Source organism: Cetorhinus maximus, chromosome 11 (assembly GCF_964194155.1).
Source record: "Cetorhinus maximus chromosome 11, sCetMax3.hap1.1, whole genome shotgun sequence".
NCBI lineage: Eukaryota > Metazoa > Chordata > Chondrichthyes > Lamniformes > Cetorhinidae > Cetorhinus > Cetorhinus maximus.
Window position 1 is genome coordinate 29159071 of NC_135889.1, and position 24353 is coordinate 29183423.

The 24353-nt window shown below is 41.9% G+C and overlaps 1 protein-coding gene across 1 annotated transcript in view; it reads right to left on the reverse strand.

The window, feature by feature from the left end:
• Positions 1 to 1348: 1348 nt before the first annotated feature.
• The window catches only part of unc80 (unc-80 homolog (C. elegans)), a 535199-nt gene continuing 512194 nt past the window's right edge, over positions 1349 to 24353 (reverse strand). Inside the window, exons 61-65 of the mRNA XM_078551715.1 lie at positions 22849 to 22905; positions 14506 to 14587; positions 6935 to 7046; positions 5337 to 5557; positions 1349 to 2270 (exon numbers count right to left, since the gene is read on the reverse strand). Of these exons, the coding sequence (XP_078407841.1) occupies positions 2025 to 2270; positions 5337 to 5557; positions 6935 to 7046; positions 14506 to 14587; positions 22849 to 22905 (718 nt within the window). The 3' untranslated portion in view covers positions 1349 to 2024. The remainder of the gene's footprint in view (positions 2271 to 5336; positions 5558 to 6934; positions 7047 to 14505; positions 14588 to 22848; positions 22906 to 24353) is intronic.

Genomic DNA, 24353 nt, shown 5'->3' on the forward strand with positions numbered 1-24353 from the left:
GAGCTCTAAAAGTTAAAATCTCCGAGACCTCATGATGCAGAGGGTTTGTGCCCTTCCTCAGTCCCTGCCTTCATACCTCCTCCCAGGAGTTAAAATCAGCCCTCTAGTCTTTGCTTGGTGCTTATCTACAAAGGATTGAGTAAATTATTGCTAAATTAGTGTATGAGCCTTATTTATTATGACTGACTATGGATTTGGAGTGATTGGCCTAGCAAAACATAACTAAAGGGAAAGTAATGGGGAGGGGGGGGAGGAGAAGAGGGGGGAAATAGAAAAACGTATTGCTTTCAAGAACAAATTCCTATGAAAAATTGTCCAGTTGTTTGCAAATGAAATAAACTGCATGAAAGGCTGCATTGATGCAGGTTCTTAAAATCATGGGGCAGAATTTTGGCGCCCTGCCTGCTTGAGTGTGAAATGATACGCGATGCATCGGGCGAGCGCCCCAATGTCAACCCGCAGTCGCATGATAGTTCAGCTGGTGGGCACGCACGGGAATCGGCAGCACGCCCGCCGACAATTATAAGGCCTATTAAAGCCATTCAAATATTAATTAACTTAAATTTTTCGCTGCCCATCCAACCTTACAGTTGGGCAGGCGAAAAGGCCAAACGGCCTTTGCACTTTTTAGGAAGCCTCATCCACGGGTGGGATGAGGTTTCCAACAGCAAATTAAAATAAAATAAAAAATTTTACATCTCATTCATAACATGTCCCTGCTCATGTAACAGGCGGCATATTTTTTAACATTTAAAAATTCTTTATTTTTGTTTTTCAGAACTCTTCATCTCCCTGAGGCAGCTCTGCGCCTCAGGGAGCTTTTCCAGCGTGTACCCGTGTGAAGTTCCCCACTCGCCCTCTGGCCCCCCCGCCCGCACCGGCAGCGCTGAGGGCTGCAGCACACGTTTCACACTGGGCAGGCCCTAATTGGCCCACCAGCGTGGTGAAATCACGGTCAGGCCCCGATCGTGGTCACCCGCCTGTCCCTACCCAACAAGGGCAAAATTCTGCCCATAGAATCCAAAATGTCAGTGTCTGATTTCTCACCATCCCATGATACTATCTACTTCAATTATATGACCTGAAGATGTGTATCTCACATTAACTTTAAAATATACTACACTGGAACTTCCAATATTTGCCATAATAGAGCATGAGCCTTCCCTTACCAATAATTAAAAACCTCCAAATTTCGATCTTACTTTCTTCCTATGTTACAGTATGCAAGTACAATATAAGTAAATAAAGTGAAGTAAAGCTTATGCCAGACACTAATGTTACATTGAGAAAACATCTCATGCAAGGCCTTGCCCTGCAAAAATTCTGACAAGTTACCAGGAAGGCAGATAATTTAGGCTTAATTGTATATATGTACATTAAATATTTTGTCACTACAAGTTGACTTTTGACATCAAACTGGTTCATTTCTGTAGTACAATACATTTAAAAGGCATGTGTATTTATGAAAGTTTCTATTTCAATATGACAATGTTGAAACTGGAACACACAGACCACATACAGTATATGAAATCACTGTAGCGATACATTTACAGTTGATAATTCCCAGCTTTGGTGTTTTATTGACTAGATTACTCAAATTGTTATTTTGTTGCTACTTTGTTGAAAATACAATCGAGTTTGAAAGGCTTCAGAATCTACAAATTCTGTTGTCAGATTCTTCCAACATAGATACCTACTACCCTGTACTAACAAATCATGAGAATAAAACTTTAGTTTTGTTTATGGCAGCTAATAGTTCAGTTAACTTTTTGACTTTATACCAGGTATCTTGAAACATCAAGAATAAATCAATATCCTTGGATCTATCAACAGATCTAGACAGTATTGAGCACACAAAACTAGTCAAGAAAATACAAATGATAGGCAAACAAGCTAGATTACTATTGTAACATTTACTAAAGAAACCAGCACTTGACGCACTTGAAACACAGTAATAATGAAGAATGAGGGGAAGTTCTCCAGGTAAAGAACTGTCTTAGATGCGGGATTCACCCAGATTTACATCAGATCTCATCAGATTGAACATCCAACAAACTGAATGGATCAGAAAGAAGCAGATTTTCTGTCCCATTCTCTTCACTGATATGCAAGACGGTGTCTGTATGTTCAAGTAAGTTACTTGGTTGAAGGCCTGCTGCAAAGTCCTCACTGTCAGAAGTTTGGGCCTGCTCTGAAGGTTCTGTCTGTGCAGACGCCGATTTATCTGTCTTAGAATCTTTGTTTTCAGTCTCTGAGTATGTTAGTTTCACCTGAGAAAAGGATGAGCACCGTTTTAAAAGACAACAAGGAAGGATTGACACTTTTTTAAAAAATCCCTTCTTCCAATCCTATGACACTCGACAGTAATCTCTTGCTTTGAGACATGTGAATCTGGAAACTCCTTAAGTAAGGACCCTCCCTCTGTGTGAGTGAAGCATTTTAGCTTTGCTCAATAGCACCTTGGCAGAATAGCTGGCACCTAGGAACTGATTCTGTGAGCGTAACCCATCTCATTCCATAATTTTCCATCCTTTGATTTTAATGGACAGAAAGTCGTGGATCGGTAGCGCACAATCTTGTAAACTGCATTCATGGTGCGTGCCAAAACAGTTGAGCAGCATATTGTGTAACTGAGCATTGCCATTTTAACATGAATTTTAGGAGGTGTTTTCAAAAGATAGCTAATGTAAAGTTGCATTATCCTGGGCTGTCTCAACATCTTAGTTTTTCTCAAAATCTTAGAGGAGTCTGCCCTACGTTAATTTAGTATCCTCTTCAATCTGATATGTCATACTCCGTTCTTCAACTGAATGTGCTCAAAAAAACTCCATAAGTTTGTAAAAGCAGACTGGAGTCCTCTGTGGGTACAAATCTCTGTTCCAAAGTTTACCAAGTTTTTGTATCAACCAGAGGACTAATTGACATCAGAAATTTGATGTGTGAGGAATTAAATTATGCGAAGCCAGATCCAATGATAACACAGCACAACTTTGGAACATCGTTACAATAAATCATTTGGCCTACCTTTTTCAAATGTAAACTCTTTTAGTTTATTTCTTTATTTTCTGTGTTTTCACCCCCATTAGTATCTTCTCCTGGCAGCAGAGCAGATACAGGTACCTTTCTTTCCCAATTCTGATAATCTGTTGCTCTGAAGATCAGTCAGCTGATGTTGACCCTGCTCGAATGCAGGTATGGGTGAGTGGAACTTCACACTCCTGTCAGTAGCCACCTTGAGTAAGCTCAAGAGTACACAGACTAATTGAATACTCACAAATTGGAAAGCATTACAGCATTTTGGGGGCAAATTCTGAGGGATCATTCCCTGAAAATGGTGGTGAAACCACTTACCGCCCCATTGCTGCTTATGTTGGGGCCGTCCCTAGCTTCCCAAGGCCCAGATGACAGGTTGGAGTGCCCGTCTGGAGTCAAACATGAGCCCTTTTTAATATGGAAATTGAGATCCAATAAAATACATCAAACTCCTATTGCCATTTTAGGACATTACTGGGCAGGTTATTGCTGCGCACAAAATTATTTAACATCATCATCTTTTGTTAGTTCCAGCTCCCACTTGTTACTTGATTAAGATATACCTGTGTCAGATTTTTAGACTGGGCTTGAACTTCCTCGGAGAGGTGATCAGAGTCAGATTGCCACTCTGTTCCTAGATTTTTTACCTCAAGTTTCTTTCGATCTTATCTTGCCCAACCTTCTGACTCAGGACAGGGGAGATCTGAGCAATGCAGCATGCCCCTAGGGCCTAGCATCAAGTGCAGCTCTGTTGGAAGCAAAGAGGCCATGTGGCACTAGTTGCCATAAACCAGGTTAGTTAAAGGTCCAGTCAAGTTTAAAAATCCTTGATAGGCCAGGGAGAAGGTAAGCGTATAAAGTATAAAGTGGCTAGGATTTGTGTGTGTGGGAGGGGAAGAGTCAAGTTTGGCCTCTGGGGGTCGTAGGTGGGTTGGGTTGGGCCTCCTGGGGTGGTGGGGGTGAGACCTGGGCCTGGCCGGAGGATGTTGTCTCTTGGGGGTGAGGCGAGGCCCATGGGCAGGGTAGTTGGGGGTTTAGGAGCAGACATCTGTGGGGTCAGGGGTGTGGGAAAGCAGTCGGCGGGTGGAGGGAGGCCCCTGGAGTTTCGGGATTGTGAGGAGTCCACTGGGGGTTCAAAAGGAGTCCTGTGGGGGATCAGTGTGGGTTTGTGCAATAGTTACCCAGAAATTAGAAGAGGTTTTAATTCTTCTAACTTTTTTTGGGTAACTATTGATTTAACCCAGTTAGAACTATCCAAAATTAGTGATTTAAATCACATTTTCAGATGGTTCCTAGTGCAGGGCATTTGTCCAGGTGAAGTTTGCACTTCTGGGAAATTGTCGTGCAAACCTTACCTGTGAACTTCCACCTGTGAAGGGGGGGTTTCCCAGTCCATCTTTGGGGTACCCCCCCCACAATAGAACCCCTGGACCTCGCATGTTACAGCCAATTATTTTCTCTGTACTTCATCCCTTGTTCTGAATTGTTGGATCACACCTTCTCCAGCTGAAAGACACCTTATCTACCCGAGTCATATGCACCGGGGAAGGAGGGTACTGATGTGGGAAAAATGTTGGTAGCCCCATAAAATGGCCCCTAACTGTGCAACTTGGCTGTGCCCCCATGGAGCAGGCAGCTGATCTGCCCCACAGTCTGCCTCTGCTCCTCCACAGGAACTTCCCTGAAGTGGCTCCTCACTATTTTACTTCCCTGCAGCCTCCATTCATGCTATCTGGGTGTTAGGGTGGGGTGTTGGGGTGGTGGTGTGGAGTGGGTGGGGGGAGGTAGGATAAAATTCACTCCTATGTTTCAATGGAATACCTAACGAGTGCTGCATTGTTACAGGTCTTTCAGATGAGATGTTAAACCAAGGCCCGACTGCTTTCTCAAGTGGATCTAAAAGATTCCATGGCACTATTTGAAGAACACTGGAGTAGTCCTGGTGCATATTTATCACTCAGTCAACACCAAAACAGTTTAACTGTTCAATTCTAACAGTGTTGTTTGTGGTATCTTGCTTTATGAATTTGACTGCTGCATTTGTCTGTATAATTGTGACTACCTTCAGAAATAATTCAATGGGAAGCAATTTGGGACATCTTGAGACATGAAATCCAGCATTCTGTATGAATGCAAATTTGTTCTTTTATTATATGACTGATTTCAATGACAATTTTCTAATGAATTTTTGACATTTTGCAGTGTGGAAATCACTTCTAATCACTTTGTGATTGGAAACATTTTATTTTATAGTACTCACCTTACGCAGCTGTCAGACTAGACTTGCTATTAAGGGCATTTACCTGGTTGCAGTCTAGAATGCTTGGGTCTTGACTTAAAGGAGATCTAGGTTGTGCTGCTGAAATGGGTGAAGTGGCAGCTGGAGATGGTGCCGCAGCAGATTCTGGTTTGTTGCCATCTGCCTGCTCCACTGCAGTTTCCTTTCCCTCTGCAATTGTTGCCTGTTGCTGAGGAGCCTTGGTATCCTGCTGTATTTCAGTGAAGGTAACTGACCTCTTTTGCTCTGTCAGAATCCAAAGTTCAAGTAAAAACATGTTGATCAAGATTTCCAATATCTATTTCATTTAAATGCTAAAAGAGCAGGATAAAGTCAACAGATAACATCAATTATAATATATATTTATACAATAAAATAAATAATCTTGTTAACATAACTGGAAAATAAGTCTGGTTAGCTTCTTATGTGATCCATTATTACCCATTTCATTATTCTGCATTTCTTTCTTCCAGTCCTGTAGTTTTCCCTTCCACCATAAGCCAGTCTCTAACTGAATTACTGAAACTTACAGAACACATGGGGACCATTAGGCCCACTGTGCCCATGCCCACTCTTTGCAGGAGCAAATGTGCTTAGTTCCACATCTCCATTTTCTATCCTCATCCTCAAGAACTTGTCCAACTCCCTTTTAAAATTTATTTTATGTATTCCTGATCCTGAAGACTCTCTAATTCCATCTTCTTAATGAGTCTCCTTTGTGTCCATATACAACTTTATTGCACTACCTCGATTAACCTTCTCTGTTACCTCATAAAATAATTCAATTAAATTAGTTGGACACAATCTGTCTTCAATAAGTCAGTTGAGAGGACATGCACATTGGCAACCTACTCCCAGGTTATATTATCAGATAAGGCAAGGCAAATGCAACGGCAGAGGACAATAAAAAAGATACTAGGGCAGACCTGAGCAGTATTGAAATGTGTGCCATATTCCTACTGATTTCTGTGAAGATATCAGTGGAAACTCAAAGGTGGAATTCGGAAAAAATGTTATATTATCCTGGTTAAATATAGCAACTTGTATGTAAAATTGAAGGAACTTGGTTAGATAGGGGAAGGAGGAAGCTCAGAAAGTCAGCAAAATGCAACATGTGCCAGGCTGATAAGTTTACAGATCGATTCCTTTGACTGTGGTCATGATTGTCATTAAGAGGCTGTCAATCGCAGTGCCCATGAAGCATTCAAGCCAAAATTGTTCGGAAAAATCATGCAATCTTTTCCTTAACAATTTCACCTCAAAATGGTGGCTAAGATATTCCCTGCTTTTTAAAAAAATTCTGAATCAGTATGTCACATGTCCCCCATCAGTTCAGCCTTAAGGCTTGGCAAAGAATTGGACTTATAAAAGGCACTGCAGAATCATGCCCTTTCGTGGCCCAGCACCACATTATGCAACTAAACTTACAAGTTTGTTAGGATTTTTAAATAGTTTATCTGTCTCCTTTAAATTGTTGTCTTTATACCCTTAAACATTGCTTCCATCAAATGGTTTAGTAGATTTGAAATATTTCAATTTTCTATGACAGTATTCATAATTTTAGTTTCCAAGTGTATTCAGTAGTCAGATAATCACTGCAGAAAACTAAATTTTGGATCTTACCTAGTGGTTTAGCTTTTGGCTGGATACTGCGTCTGGTTGTGGACAACCGGGCACCCTGTCGTCCTCTTGCTTCAGTTTGTAACTTCGGACGTGAGAGGAGAGCACGCCGTGGCTAACAGGAACAGTAATCATTTTAACAAAGTATTTTAAAAGCATTAACATTATTCCAAATTTGTTTTATCACGTTCATAAAAGTTGTTAGGAATTAAATTTTAGTTTAGGAAAGTGAAGGCTCTCAATGTTTGGATATAGATATGGATATATTTTCCATTTTTAAATTGCCAACAAATATAGCCAAATGCAATGTAAAGTTCTCTCTAACCTATTCCAATAGTGGACTTTAATCCAACTTTACATGAATAATCTTTTCAAATTCTTATCGCCTCTCTCACTAAGGTACCATTTCAATGTGATATTTGCAGTATAATTCTAAAGTCAGGTCTCTGTCATCCAGTGGCATGAAACCCTCTTGGGGACATTTTTGCTTATCAATTGATCTTACTATTGTTCTTACGCACTGTCACATGAGTTCTCTGGTCCTTTGATTGGCCCTCTCTTGGAGGCGGGATATCCTGCCTAATGGGGGCGGAAGCCACGACCTCAGGCAACTAATTGGCCGAAGACCATAAAATACAGCATTAACTTCCAGAGCTTTCCAGCTGGTAGGCAAGGCCACTACCTCTGCATTAAATCCCAGCCCCGTAGTGAGTCACAGAAACTCTGAGGAAAGTTACCGCTTGAATTCTGGAAGTACAATGCAGCTAAGTGAAAGCTGTAGAGTCTAATGACAGTCACCAAGTCAAGTGAAAATCAATGATGAAGCTTAGCTTTAAAGTACCCCAAGTACAATATTTCATGATTGACGTCGTACAAGATGAACAAATTATTTCAAGGCCAGCAGATACCTACTATCATGCCATAGCCACAGCTGCTGGCATTTATCTAGCAATGACTGAGCAAAGTTCCCTCTGTTCTCTTTGGTTGTACAGTTCCCAAGCCTTCAGACCAACTGAAAAAAATTTGTCCCCACATGCAGACACTTATATTTAGTGTAATCACATCCCTTTAATTCTCTCTATTCTCACTTGTTTCTGTGCTCATTTGGTGAGTTCCTGCCTGCAGGTTAAGTTCAGAAGGGGTGATTGCCTATGTACTGAGACAAAGACATGGCCAAGTATCTGAACTCACTCTGCCATCTGGTTGAACTTCTTTCTAAATTGTAGATAAATTATCTGTAATTTATATTAGTGCGTTAATTGTCATTGCAGTCAAATGTAGTCATTTTTTGCTTTAAACAAATGTCCATTTTGGAGCATCAAAGTGACCTATGGAAGCATGAATAAGACGTGATTTTAGGAACCATTTTCAGAGTGTAATCTTCATACAGTATGGATAAAGATCATAGTCAAGCTCCAATTTTTCAATACTATGGACTGAGGGCTAAATTTTTAATGGCATCGGGAAGAATCCACGGACCTTTATAAAATGGTGGGCTGGATCCGGATATGAAAGTCCTGCCCCCTTTTCCAACAGAACCAATTTTGCTGGCACAGGTAAGGGGGTGGGGAATGAATCATACAAGAGGGAATCCTGAACTCAGCAAGGCCATTTGAATTTAGTGCTTAGTTCAAACAGATCCCATTTTGGCTATTACAAGGGCCTTAACCGCAGTGTGGCAGTACGTTAATGGAGTAGACGTAAACGCCCTTGTAGGGCAGAAAAGGACTGCTTAAGTGTCAAAATCTGATAGTTTTTTAAATCTCTCACTCCTTAAACATGAAAAACAGGCTGAAGCTGTCAGTGGGAGTTAAAAAAAACCCTTCTGCTGGACTGCTTGATTGACAAGCCATCTGGTGTGGTTAGAAAAAAAATACCATCTGGTCATGTAGTTTCAATAGAGGTTGACATTTCCCAAAGGACTATTATTATGTCATTAAGAATGCTTGGCTGAGTTTCAAGTATACTTATTTTAGCAGGGGGGTTCTGAGTTCACAGTTTGATTGACAGTTTAAAGAGGTTACTCAAGGATTAGCTGTCCTGAAAGTGGGATCTGAGGCTGAGTTTCAAATATAATTATCTTAGCAGGGGATCTGAGTTGAAGTTTGTTTGTTTTATGAGAGACTAACTATTTGAGGAGATTTAAAAGCTTTGAATTGATTTCTTGAATGGGAGCTTTTTCACTATCAACGATCATAGATTGTTAGAGGTTTATTTTTTTCATCTTCACATGGACCCTGAGGTCTCCCCATGGTGGATAAGTGGCTATGGAGGTGGTATGAGGAGCCATGGGGGTGGGTGGGGGCATGAGTTGACATGGAGGTAGCCATTGGAGGATGAAGGGTTATGGGGAGTGGGTGGAAGGCATGATTTGGCAGTGAGGTGCATTGGAGGGGTGAGAGGGTGTGAGGGCGAGCGGGCCCAGCAGCTTCTGAAACATCTGGGACATAGTCCCAGAGAACTGTGGCAGGCCTTTTAACCAGTCTGCCTCAGTACTTGCCTACCCCCGTATCACCTGGTATCTGCTTCTGGTGTAGGCAGGACTGACTTGATCTTGCCCTTGCCTCTCCAGAGCGAAAATTGGATCTAACAGGGTCCATTAAATTGAGCTGTGTGTGCTGAGTTGGGAAATTTCCCAACTCCAGCTATCCGCCTTGGTAGCTAAAATCTGGCCCTCAACTTTGGTAGCTATTTAGATTGTTTAGTGCATTATAGCTGCCCTGCATAAGATCATTAGTGAGAAAGGATCTATGACACAAAGCTTGGTGGGAATGTGTGTTGTGAAGAAGATGCAAAGCTGCTTTAAGAGGATTTAAACAGACTTAGAGAGTGGACATGAACATTACAGATGGAATATATTGTGGAAAAATGTGAGGTTATCCACTTTGGTAGGAATGGATGTGCAGGGTATTTCTCAAATGGAAAGATTAGAAAAAAGTGTAGATGTACAAACGGATCTGGGTGTCCTCATCAATAAGTCACTTAAAGCTAACATGCTGCAGGCAATTAGGAAGGCTAATGGAATGTTAGTCTTAATTGCAAGAGGATTTGAGTACTGGAGTAATGAAGTCTTGTTTCAATTGTATAGGACCTTGGTTAGACCGCACCTGAAGTATTTTGTGCAGTTTTGGTCCCCTTACCTTAGGAAGGATATTATTGCCATAGAGGGAAGTGCAACAAAGGTTCACCAGACTTGTTCCAGGGATGGCGGAACTGTCTTATGAAGAGAGATTGGGCAAACTGGGCCTGCATTCTCTAGAGTTTCGAAGAATGAGTGGTGATCTCATTGAAACCTGCAAAATGTTTAAAGGGATAGACCGGGTAGATGCAGGTAAAATCTAGACTTCCCCTGGTTGGGAAGTCTAGAACTAAGGGACGCAATTTCAAAATAAGGGGGAAGCCACTTAGGATCAAGATGAGGAGAATTTTTTTTACTCAGAGGGTTGTGAATCTTTGGAATTCTCTCCCTCAGGGGGCTATGGAAGTGTGGTCATTCAGTATGTTTAAAGCAGAGACTGACTGATCTCTAAAAACCAATGACATAAACGGATATGAGGATAGTGTGGGAAAAAGGCATTGAAGTGGATGATCGGCCATGATCGTATTGAAAGGCAGAGCAGGCTCAATGGGCTTACTGGCCTGCTCCTGCTCCTATGTTCCTATGATCTTGGTTCAGAACATCAGTAAGTAGAATCAGTATGGGTGAAGATTAGGAATGGCAAGGATCAGAAAACACTGGTGAAAGTAGTATCCAGGCCCCTAACAGCAGTTATATCATTGGACAGAGCAATAAACAAGAAATTATTGGAGCTTTTGACAAAGGCAATGTACTAGTTGCGGGGGACTTCATCTAGGCTGGACCAATCAAATTGGCAAAGCTGATCCGGAAAATGAGTTTGTAGAATGCTTTTGTGACAGTTTCCTGAGCAATATGTTGTGCCACCAAATAGAGATAAAGCTAGTATCGTACAATGAGGCAGGGTTAATTAGTAATGTCATAGTAAGAGATCCACTGGGAAATAGTGATCATAATACAACTGAATTCTGCATTAAGTTTGAAAATGACATACTCCATCATAAGCAAGAATCTTAAACTTAAATAAAGCCAATTACATAGGCACAAGGGGAAAGTTGGCTAAGGTTAATTGGGTAAATAGAATAAAAGGTATGTATGACAGCAAATAAACAGTAAGAAACATTTAAAGAAACAATTCAAAATGTTCAACAAAAATACATTCCACTGAAAAACAAAAACTTAGCCAGAAAGATCCATCCATGGCTTACTAAGGAGGTTAAGGATGGTATTAGATTAAAAGAAGAGACTTATAATGTTGCAAAGAATAGTAAGTCTGAGGATTGGGAGTGTTTTAGAAGTAAAGGGCTATCAAAACGTTGATATAAGGGGAAAAAAAATAGAATATGAGAGTGAACTAGCCACTTCTACAACTATATAAAAAGGAAGCGAGCAGCTAAAGTAAATGTTGGTCCCTTAGAAGCAGAGACAGGAGAAATTATTATGGGGAATGAGGAAATGGCAGAGGCATTTAACAAATATTTTGAGTCTGTCTTCACAGTAGAAGACACAAGTTGCACACCAGAAATAGAAGTTGAGCGACGGGCTAACAAAAGTGAGGAAATTAAGGGAATTAATTTCAGCAGGGAAAAAGTACTGGAGAAACTCAAGGGACTAAAATCCATCAAAGCCCCAAGACCTGATAGCCTATATCCTAGGGTGCTAGCGCTTGCTATGATTTTCCAAAATTTCCTAGATTCTGGAAAGGTCCCAGCAGACTGGAAGGTAGCAAATGTAACACTGCTACACAAGAAAGGAAGAAGAGAGAAAGCAAGGAACTCCAAGGCAGTTAGCTTGACATAGTCATTGGGAAACTGCTGGAACCTATTATAAAGGCGGTCTTAACAATGCACTTAGAAAAGCAATGTATGATTAGAGCAAGTCAATAAGGTTTTATGAAGAGAAATCCTGTTTGGAAAATTTGTTAGAGTTTTTTGATAAGGTGCATTCAAAATTGGCTTAGTTGTAGGAGACAGAGGGTGATGACAGAAGGATGCTTTAGTGACTGGAAGCCAGTGTCCAGTGGCATACCACAGGGATCTGTGCTGGGTCCCCTATTATTTGTCATTTATATAAACGACATAGACGACTTTGTGGGGGGTAGGATTAGTAAGTTTGCGGATGACACAAAGATTGGCCGGGTGGTTAACAGTGAGGTTGAGTGTCTTGGGCTACAGGAAGATATAGACGGGATGGCCAAATGGGCAGATAAGTGGCAGATGGAATTTAATCCTGAAAAGTGTGAGGTGATACACTTTGGAAGGAGTAATTTGACAAGGAAGTATTCAATAAACGGTATGACACTAGTAAGTTCTGAGGACAAAGGGACCTTGGCGTGTGTGTCCATAGATCTTTGAAGGCGGAGGGGCATGTTACTAGGGTGGTGAAAAAGGCATATGGGGCACTTGCCTTTAACAATCGAGGCATAGATTACAAAAGTAGGGAAGTCATATTGGAGTTGTATAGAACCTTGGTGAGGCCAGAGCTGGAGTAGTGTGTGCAGTTCTGGTCGCCACATTATAGGAAGGATGTGATTGCACTGGAGGGGGTGCAGAGGAGATTTACCAGGATGTTGCCTGGGATGAAACATTTAAATTATGAAGAGAGGTTGGATAGACTTGGGTTGTTTTCATTGGAGCAGAGAAAACTGAGGGGCGACCTGATCGTGGTGTACAAGACTATGAGGGGCACAGACAGGGTGGATAGGGAGCAGCTGTGCCCCTTAGTTGAAGGGTCAGTCACAAGGGGACATAAGTTCAAGGTGAGGGGCAGGAGGTTTAGGGGGGATGTGAGGAAAAACATTTTTACCCAGAGGGTGGTGATGGTCTGGAATGCACTGCCTGGGAGGGTGGTGGAGGCAGATTGCCTCACATCCTTTAAAAAGTACCTGGATGAGCATTTGGCACGTCATAACATTCAAGGCTATGGACCAAGTGCTGGTAAATGGGATTAGGTAGGTAGGTCAGGTGTTTCTCACGTGTCGGTGCAGACTCGATGGTCCAAAGGGCCTTTTCTGCACTGTGTGATTCTGTGATTCTGAGAATGTAACTAGTAGGGTAGGTAAAGCGGAAACATTAGATGTAGCATACTTGGATTTCCAAAAGGCATTTGATAATGTGCCACACAAGATTAATACACAATATAAGGGTTCATGGAGTTAGGGGTGATATATTAGCATGGCTAGAGGATTGGTTAAGAGACAAAAAGCAAAGAGTGGGGATAAATGGGGAATTTTCAACATGGCATGCTGTGACTGCAAGGATCAGTGTTGAGGCCTCAGCTATTTACAAACTATGTTCATGGCTTAGAATAAGAGACAGAGTAATATGTTTAATGATGATACAAAGCCAAATGGGAATGCAAGCTGTGAGGAAGACACAAAGAGGCTGCAAAGAGATATGGACAGGTTAAGTGAGTGGGTAGCAAGGTGGCAGATGGAGTATAATATGGGGAAATTTGAGGTTATTCGCTTTGGTGGTAAGAATAGAAAAGCAGAATATTTTTAAAAGGCGTGAAACTTGTAAATCTTGATGTTAAGGGACACTTTGGTATACTCTTCAAAGGAACACAAAAAGTTATCATGCATGCAAGCAATTAAGAAAGCAAATGACTTGTTGGCCTTTATTGCAAGGGGATTGGAGTACAAGAATAAAGAATTCTTGCTACAATTGTACAGGACTTTGGTAAAACCATACATGAATACTGTGCAATTTTGGTCTCCATATTTAAGGAAGGATATACTTGCATTGGAGGCAGTACAGCAAAGGTTCACTAGATTGATCCCTGGGATGAGAAGGTTGTCCTACGATGGGAGGCCGAGTACATTGGGTCTATATTCTCTGGAGTTTGGAAGAATGAGGGGTAATCTCATTGAAACATTCAAGATTATGAAGGGGCTTAAGAGGGCAGATACTGAGAGATTTTTCTTTTCCCCTAGCTAGGGAATCTAGTACAAGGGCCAATTGTTTAGGACTGAGATTAGGAGAAATTTCTTCACTCAAAGGGCTGTGTATTTTTTCAATTCTCTACCCCAGAGGGTTGTGGATGCATCATCACTGAATATATTTAAGGCTGAGATAGATAGATTTTTGGGGTCTCAGGGAATTAAGAGATATTGAGATTGGGCAGGAGTGTAGAGTTTAAGTTCAAAATCAGCCACAAACATATTGGATGGCGGAGCAGCCTCCATGGGCTGTATGGTCTTTTCCTGCTCCTATTTCTTATATTCTTATGATCTGCTCTCTGCTGTAGTTGAAGTTCTGAGTTACACTGTATCACACTGAAATATATTGCTGTTACCATGTCTGCGTACTGAATTTTAATTACATTATTAATTTCTTGTTCATGATACTGCGTTACTGAATTTTCATATAGTAAACAATCTCAGGACATTAAATCAACATTTTATTATTCTCCCCTCCCACTCTTAAAACAAAATGCTCATTATGTTTAATTTCTGGGTTTTCAGTATTACTCTAAAGGTCAGAATTCACGTTCTTACCTGCCTGAGACCTCTCTTTCTTCCCAGTGGTTGCTGTATAAGAAGATTCTGCTGACCAGGTTCACTCTGCACACTTGCTACCCTGTTAAGTATATTAAATGTTAATCAGATTACAAATAACTCACTCACTCAGATTTTTTTTATTACTTTTTATCATTATATTTGTAGTGCTTGCTTCATGTTTCAGAAAACTATGGCTAACTTAATTTAAGCAAATAAATAGTCTGCTTTTGAGTTCATTTTGTATTAAGTTTGAAACACTCACCTCAGACTCCATTTACACCTTATTCCTAGCATTGAAAAGCATTTTGTGCAGCTGTAAAACTTTGACTTTTACATGCTCTAAAAGATTAGACTACTTATCAAAAGACTGAAGGAGTTGGGCATTTTATAAGTCCATAACATTATTAACTTGGTTGAGATTAATAATATCTAACAGTCTGGTGGGGAACAGGGTTTACTGAAACTCTGATATCTGTGTAAATAATTCTACAAAAGCAATGCTTTCCCTTTACCAGTAGACTATTGTATTACATTTCACCAAATCTTCTAACATGTGAAAACTCACCACACATTTTCACAAGGAAGATAAAGTTGCAACATTATACAGATCTAAAACAGAAACAAACACTACTGCTGATTTAAAAAATAAGTCTGGCAATGGTGGAGGTGTAAGCAACTTATTTCAAATATTGTGTAATAACCGAGAACAAAAGGGACATCAAAAATTCAATCATTCATCAGATGTAACACAACTTTCAAGAAACAATTCTGCTAAAAATTAGACTATGCAATATATCTAAGTTCAAACTATCTTATACAAAAGCAATTTTACATACCTGTCAATCTTACCAGGGGACAGAAAATCAGGAACTCACCAAATTTGCACAGCAGGGTGAGACTCCCTGCTACCACAAACACTGAAAATTACTATATGTAGTTTTGATTTTCTCCTCAAGCTTTCCTGTATGCATGTATTTTTCCCACCTCTGGTCCTAGCCAAGTAATATTGGACTATAAATTAGTTCACATCACACTGTACTGCCAATTCCCATGGGTGTAATAAGCCACTGGCTCCTTTCCTGTGTGGTGTTGCCACAGTAGAATGACATTGGATAAACAAAAACAAACTATTCACCCTTGTGCATTCCCTTAGTTCCTGTCTGACCTTCTTCTGGCTTAGTGCTCCTACACAGTGGCCCAGTGGCTGCAGCATGGCTGGTGGAAGGCTGCTAATTTTCACTAGGGGTGACTGCAGATGGCCTAGCTGGATGCCCTTGAACAGCTCTGGGCCTTCAGAGACCAGCTGCACCACCTCAGCAGTCTGGGCTGGCTGACAGGCAACAGCAAGGGCACTGCTGGAGTGGCAGTGGAGGGAGCACAAATGCTGGCACTTCTCTCAGAGTCACTGCCACACCCATGGGGTGGCATCTCAGCAATCCTAGTAATCTGTTGGAGGACAGATTGTTAGACAGGTGTAAAAGTTTGCATGCCCCTTTTTGCACCAAAATCTGCACCTGCTATGGCAACAGTCTAAGCTTGCATGCAGCTACCATGGATCTAGTGACCTCTGTCTGTGCTTCCACTGCAGCACTGAGGTGTTGGAAGGATTCCAGCTGTGTTGCAGTGGAAGCTGAGACAGTAACCACTTTACCATGGGTTGGTCAACCAGTGCTGCCACTTACATGCTGGAAGGGATGGGCTTCAAGTTCTGGTGAAGTGCCATGTTGGAGTCGGACTACTCTATGTTCCTTGACAGCGTCAGGGAGCTGTCTGGAAGGCCTGCCAATGCACCAAACATCATGATATGCATTGTCATCAGTGTTCTCCTGTACACTGGCTCATTGAAATCCACATGAGTCCCCTGCAGTAGAACTCATCTGCGATCTTGCCCTCCGGGGAGTTACTCTTTTCCCCTGACCTGGCTGCAGCCCACTTGTGCCCGGCGACTCATTGCATGCAGAATCCAAATCTGTGCTAGCTTTTGCTGAAGCTTTCCAGGCAGCCTGGTCTTGAGTATCTGGAAGCATACATGCAAAAGTGAAGGCTTGGAATGAGGGAGGGTGTGGGCAGAGAAGCATGGCCATACCATCTGAAGTTTCCATTTGATGATAAATCTCAGGATGAGGAGGGAGTTTTGAAAGGCATCAGGCAGATAGTTACCGCAGTCCTGGGACATCTCAGTCACCAGGTACCACGTGCTATGTCACCTCCAATCCCGTGATTCCAAGCATCATCTCCTCCCTGCGGCTCAGTGGATGATGTCTTGGAAATCTCCACCCTTCCTGTTCTCTAAGTCAATATGCACTACTTTTGCCTGCAGGAGAGAGGGCAGACTGTCAGTAATTGTGTGCAGTGCTTGGCTAATTTGTCTGCTATAGCATTAGAGATGGAGATCTGTGATGCTGGCAGCTTTGGAAGGTGTGTGTTGGTGAAGTGCAGTATATGCATGTTTGGCTTGAACCTGGAGTGTAAGATTGCTGGTGTGTGGGTATGAGATCTGCAGCCAGAAGTGCCTAGTGGATGATCCATCTTGGTCTCCTCCTGAGGTCCCCAGCATCACAGGTGCCAGTCTTCAGCCAATTCGATTCACTCCATGTGATATCAAGAAATGGCAGAAGGCTCTGGGTACTACAAAGGATATGGACCTGACAACATTCCAACAATAGCACCGAAGACTTGTGCTCCAGAACATAACTTGTGTTCCAGCACAACTACAACACTGACGTCTACCCGGCAATGTGGAAAACTGCCCAGGTATGCCTATCCACAAAAAGCAGGACAAATCCAACTCAGCCAATTACCACCCCATCAGTCTACTCACGAGTAGAGTGCAGCTCCCAAGAAGCTCGACATGATCCAGGACAAAGCAGCCTGTCTGATTGGTACCCATACACCACCTTCAACATCCACTCCCTCCATCACCGATGCACAGTGTGGACCATCTACAAGATGTACTGTAGCATCCTTCGACAGCAACTTCCAAACCTGTGACCACTACCACCTAGAAGGACAAGGGCAGCAAATGCATGAGAACAGTACCACATGGAGGCTCCCCTCCAAGCCACATATCATCCTGACTTTTTTTTATTCGTTCATGGGATGTGGACGTCACTGGCTAGGCCAGCATTTATAGCCCATCCCTAGTTGCCCTTGTTCAGGGGCAATTTAAGAATCAACCACATTGCTGTGGGCTTGGAGTCACACATGTAGGCCAGACCAGGTAAGGACAGAAGATTTCCTTCCCTAAAGGGCATTCGTGAACTAGATGGGTTTTTATGACAATTGACAATAGTTTTATGGTCATCATTAGACTTTTAATTCCAGATTTTTATTCAATTCAAATTTCACCATCTGCCATGGTGGGATTTGAACCTGGGACCCCATTACCTTGGGTCTCTGGAATAGTAGTCAGTGACAATGCCACCGCCTTGCTGTTCCTTCACTGTCTTTGGGTCAAAATCCTGGAATTCTCTAACAATACTGTGGGTGTACCTATACCATAGGGACTGTAGCAGTTCAAGGTGGCAGCTCACCACCACCTTCTCAAGGGCAATAGGGATGGATAATAAATGCTGGCCTAGCCAGCGACACCCACATCCTGTAAATGAATAAAAAAGAAATAATGTAAAGATGCTTTCACTCACCTTGACCATAGGTGGAAAGTTATTGTACTTTTTAGCACTGCTGTCATGTCCTGGGGACCAGATTCTGAGCATTGACGCCCCTCCCTCCCTCAAGCTGGAGCATGAGGACTTCCTGCCAACCCACAAAAACATAGGCCTAGACTTTCATCAACAAGGTGGGTAGTGTGGAAGTTGGGAAAATTTGTGATTCGGCCTGCCCACTTGGAAAGAAAGTGCTTGCAAAGGCAGGATCTTCATTGCCTGGTTGGGGCAGATGCAGGCTTCAGTTGGGCCAGCAAACCCAGGAAAGAGGTCAGAGGCAGCTATAAGGGCTGCCAGGTGCCATGGTGAGCTGTTTAAAAGGCCCGCCTTGGCATTGTGAGGCTTTGCCCCAGTTAAAATAAAAACAGAACGGCCCTTTTGCCCTTGCCCTCACACCCCCTCACCCTCCCCCTGCCCCATCCATGCAACCTCATGCCCCCATGACAGGCTATGGCCCCCACCCACCCCTCCATGACTCCTCATACCCCGTGCCAAGCTATGCCTCCACCCACTCAACATGGTCCCTCATGCCCCCTAAGCCAAGCTATGGTACTTCCGTGCCCAATGGCCCACTATACACTGTATAGAACCACTGAACCCTGTAGTGACAGTAGGATATGTAAAAAACTTTAAAAAAGTAAATTATTCATCATTTTCCACTATGTGAAAAGCTCCTTTCACTACAACCCAATAAAAGTGTCAATCATCCAGACCCTTTAAAGTATCAATAACAGAAGCTGCAAGTACTTGAAATCTCTTAACCTTGTGCAAATAAACATTGTGCATTTGACAACAGAGTTCAGAGAGCCATATCTGTCAATCATGCAATGTTTTCCCTGGGACTCAGGTGTTTCATCAGAGTAATGGGTCCCTGGGCTCTCAACTAGCCTTATTCTTGGCTGTACAGTGGGTCAATGGGCATGGAAGTGCCAAAGCTTAGCACAGGGGGCATGAGGGGCCATGCAGGTTGGGTTGGGGAAGAAGCTTTGCACTGGGGACATGTGGCACCATGGGGTGGGGGAGGGGCATAGATTGACATAGGGTGTATGAAGGGCTATGGGGGGGCAGGTGGAGGGGGATAGCTTGGCATAGGGGGCATGCGGAGGAGCTTTTGAACTCATGCTTTGAAAGGTCCATTCATGCAAACTGTGGTTCACTGACTCCTTTAAAACCTGATCCGATCCCATGAAAATTGCAGAAGTCTATGACATGCAATGCCAATGTCCATAATGGAGTTGGTCAGGTCGGGAGTGCCATGTGGGGACTTGCAACCTGAACTAGCCCACAACTTTGAAAGGTGCCCTTAAATCACACAGCCCGGGAATGGGGTCAGGAATCCCGGAATCAGGATATGCTGCCATTTTTAAAGAGCTCCCGTCTCATTACAACTCAGCAAACATCCAAGCCATATTGTCCCTCCTGGAGTCCATCTCGCTCACCTGAGCTTCCAATGCAGTGCTGCTGAACTTTGATTGGAATGGGCGTGGCAGGTTGCACATCACGGCCCTGCACCCAAAAGAATGGTGCTGTCCAATTTCTAGTCCACTATCCATATCTACCACTTAAGTTACAGAGCTCAAGCAACTAATTTTATTCACATCAGGACTGTACTTTGGCTATCAGAATTTCAAATCTATTGGCCATCTTTTGTTAATTTTCTAGATTGCTGTCTAAACAGTCTTGGAACTTCAAAGGTGCTGCAAATCTCTTCAGCATTGTGCTCTCTACTCCCTTTCCAACGTTCCTCAGTTATTTGACATCAAATCGATCAGAGGGCACAGCAGTCAGTCATGTAGCTGTGGATAGATTACTGCATTACTTGCTTCTAGCCACAGGGTGGAACTTTTCCAACTTACTCCCTGTCAAATGGTGGGAACATTTGCAGGTCCTGAACCTGTTGACAGCAAGCAACGGTTTGCTGAGGCTCTTTAACTGAGCCACAGTATTAACCTCCCACCACTGGGTTACTTGACCGATCACAGAAAGTGGATAGGATGACCTACTGGATTGTCAAATGAAGAATTTCTCATGAAAGGGACCACAACATGGGCCAGAATAGCTCACCAGCACTTGGATTTTTGAGGCTGCAACAACATCAGGAATGGAGAGGTGACCCAGGAAGGCTGCCCCCTGGGTATCTCACTCTTACCTGGAGTCCTAATGTCCACTGCTGAGGGATGACAGAGAAGGGAGCTCTTCTTTCAAGCAGGCACGGGGGAAGTGGCTGAGGAAGTCAGCAGCAGGAGTGTGGTCCCTCCAACCTGGAGACAGTGCACCAAGAGGATCCAGGACATCAGGAGGGCAGAAGAGGTGAGTGGTATAACACTTTCAAGTGCCAAGCCCCAGACTCTGGCTTTCCCAACATTCTCCTGTGCAGCACTCATCTGACCAACACACCTTGCAGCTCCACTCATTCCTCTCTCTTCAGGCACCTCCTCACATCTCTAACTGAGCAACCAATACTCACAACCAGCTCTACCTTATAAGTCTGATGAAGAACAAGACGAGCACGAGCTGCCTTCTTTTCAGCTACATGCTGTTCCTCAGGGCAGAGGGGATGGAACAGAGATTCAGCTCCAAGGAAGCGAGACCACCACTCCCAGCACAGGGTCTACAGACAGGCCCCTCTTGATGTCTTGGAGCACTAGAGGCTCGAGTTTTCATGGTGGATATAGAATTGTTGATTAGTTACAGCACAGAAGGAGGCCATTTGGCTGGCTGTGTCCATGCCACCTCTCTGCATGAACAACTCCCCTAGTCCTCCTCTCCCACCCTTTCCCTGTGGCCCTGCAACTTTTTCCTTGCTGACATCTGCAGCCTTCATTCTCATTGTGAGCTGATCACAGGTCAGGAAACAGTAGACTGGCTGATAAATCTAGAATTGAGAGTTAAAACAGTATTTAATGACCTATTTGCATATTTTAACTTCTTACCTGTCAACTGTATGAGTATCCCCTAGCCTTTCAGTCCTGCGACAATGAAATCCGGAAGAGGCCAGGATGATGTCAGGATCCTGACCTGATATAACTTTTAGGGGATTTAACTCCTTGCATGCATCGATGCATGCCTCTGCCAGGGAAAATTGCACCCACAGGGTTTGATATGGCTAAAAACCTTTGGACCACTAGCTGGTCACTTTCCTCACTAAGACAATGGTTTTGAGTCTTAGATGAGATTAAAAATAAAAAAGGAATTCTATGTCATAGTGATTAATGGCATATATTCTATGAAAGTTTGGGTCAAGGAAAGCACCCAAAAAAGTTATTGGGATTGGGAAGTGGGGGACTGCGTGTGTTGGATTTGAATGATAGCTGACATGGCGCATTCAAATGCACAGGGTGTAGCCAAAGGTTTTTTATTGTCTTTGTAATTAAAGTCATGTTCAAACTAAAATTATAACTTTGAGGCACTCATCCACTAAGCAACATTTTGTTAAGTAACTTAAAAGGAAAGAAGAGCTGTTAGAAAAAAGCAGAGGTTCTTTAAAGTAATACGTTAGAGTGATCAAGAGTTGCTGCAATGATTATGATACAGTATGTTGTTAAGTCCAAAGGATCAATAGGAGACAAAACAGAATCAGGGGCTGCATTTATACACATAATTGTCTACCACTATTGCCCATAATTGCCCATTATTCAAGATAGTATGTAGAGCAGTAGGTACTCAGATGAGTTTGCTAATGATATAATTCTGTCAAGATGAATGACTGGAACAGGCACTCTGGGCAGGACTTTCCTCTGGATTTCTGATGATGCTAGAATAGATGGGTGTGAAAATCAAGTCAGGAGCCCAGTGCACGGAATTCCTGTCTATTCTTCCGACTTTCGTATCATTCACTGCCACATTTATTGCATGCTTAGAAGCATACATGCAAATAAGGGTACATATATTTAAGGGAGGTGACAATGTAATGTTATTACACCTCATTTTCCATCATTCTAGCTTTATTATTACTCTCTTATGATAGCATAGGCACAAGAACAATGATTTCTGTAATGCTCAGACCTGAGAGGTCCTTAACAACACTAAATTTGAATTTGTACATTTTATATATATATATATATATATTTGATAAACCTAGTAGGAAATGTAAACAGCCTGAAAGATCAAAAGGTTTCTTTTGCTTCAAGAACATTAATATTTGATAACAAATAATAAACTGATATTCTGAAATTTCACCCAATTGCCTTGAGGTGCCTGGGGGCACTTCAGTTTTCTCTTATTTGAAGTGGTGTCTTGGGTAATTTTAATAAATTATGGAGAATTTATTCCAGTAGCAATAGCGATCAGTCATTAAAATGAGTGAGTTTTTATTCTTTCTTACCTTTTTATGCTGTTATGTTTTATGCCACACCTCCACCTTCACCATTCAATTTTCATCAAAGACTCAATCGTTTAAAAAGCATGTGTGCACAAATGAACATTATGAGACCATGGGTTGATAACATTAGTGTAATGGAACATTTTCATGACATATCTGATTTTCAATTAAATCACATGTTCCACAGACAAAACAATACAACATTTATGCGATTAAAGACAGGTGAATGGGAATATGATTTTTGTTTGAAAAAATCAGATGACAGCTAAATAACAAGACTTATTAAATGACAAACAAAAGTGTTATTAGGATTCCCAGCATGTACATTGACATAAATGCAACATTACACTGTACCTAGGAAGGTTAATCTCAGCAGCCAGTCCCTGGGATTCATCGAGGACATTAGGTTCACTGCAGGGCAGGGAGATGAGTATTTAGGGAAATGAAGCATGCCTTGGACACAAACAGGGCAATTCACAAGGTAACATGCTGTTCAACAGAATGCACTTACTATACATTGCAAAAAATCAATAGAGGCTTATACTGGTTTAGGGACCAGAAATTCAAATTAAGTATAATGCTTAATTAAGTAAAAACCACATGAAAAACTCAATAAATTCCACATTATTCTACAGTCCATGAGGAAAATTTCAGTTGCAGAACTTTACAAAGAATTAATAGAAAACGTGGTTAATTGAACACAAAAGGCTGTTTTGCTGCATAAAAGAACTAGGTTTTCCACCCCAATAGGGGTTTCAGTGATCCATTTATCCAGGTCTGAAAATTAAACACAAAAATTGTACATTCTTTAGCATACTATAACTGCAAAATAAAACCAAATTTCTCAATATTATTTTCGCAAATGTATGCAATGAAATTGTAAGGTGTGGGCCCACATCCACAAATAGCTCCGATTCAATGTGCGCATGAGAAAATCAGAGGGTGAACCAACTCAGGTCAGTTTTGATTCCTTCTAGCAGTAGTTATGGAGAAAGATTGAGAGTGGGTCACCTGGCCAGAGAATGATGTGTGGTACAAAAAATAGCATTTTAAAAAATGATGGTAAAATGTCACTAACATTGTTCTCAGAACCACAATGTTGCTTTAGTTTTCAAAGTAGAGTACACTAAACATTTGAGATTTTTACTAGAAACAACAGAAAGGTTTAAAAAGAGCAGTCTCAAATGCTGGATCTACTGATATTATGATTCTTACCATAAATCAAAACAAGTGTATTCAATGTTATCATTAATATGACTGTTGGCTGTGGTCACAGAAACAATTGATTCCATTAATCTATATGCATTTTGATCTTTTACTTGTCGTTACTAACCTCTTTATTTTGATTGTGAATTTGTTAACTACCATGTTTGATGAACAATTAGAAAATGAATACAATAATGACACTATTCTATGATTGCCTGCATTTTAATACATCAATTTCTGCCATATCTAAATAGAACAATAACGTAAGGAAAGTTAACAAATTGTGAATGACATAAATTCCAGGCATGATGAGGTTGTTAGATGTGGATTTCCCCTGAAAAACCAAACAGTCTGATCTGCTAATTTCAGAGAGACAACCGTGTAAAACACTATGTTATACACTCACTTTCCCCAGAAGCCAGGTACTCCCTTAAAGGACGGAACTTATCATTAAGTTTCTTTGCATGTATCCTAGTGTCAGCTTTAGAGTGGTAGAAACGTGGTTATCAGGCCCCTACCAGTTAGTTAGTGGATGCCATCAACAGACAAAAGAAAACAGGAAAAACTAATCAAAAAGAAAGAATAGTTCACAGCCTCAAGACAAAAGAATAATGGGCCTGAATTTTTAAATAGGGGTCAGGAACCTGATGTGC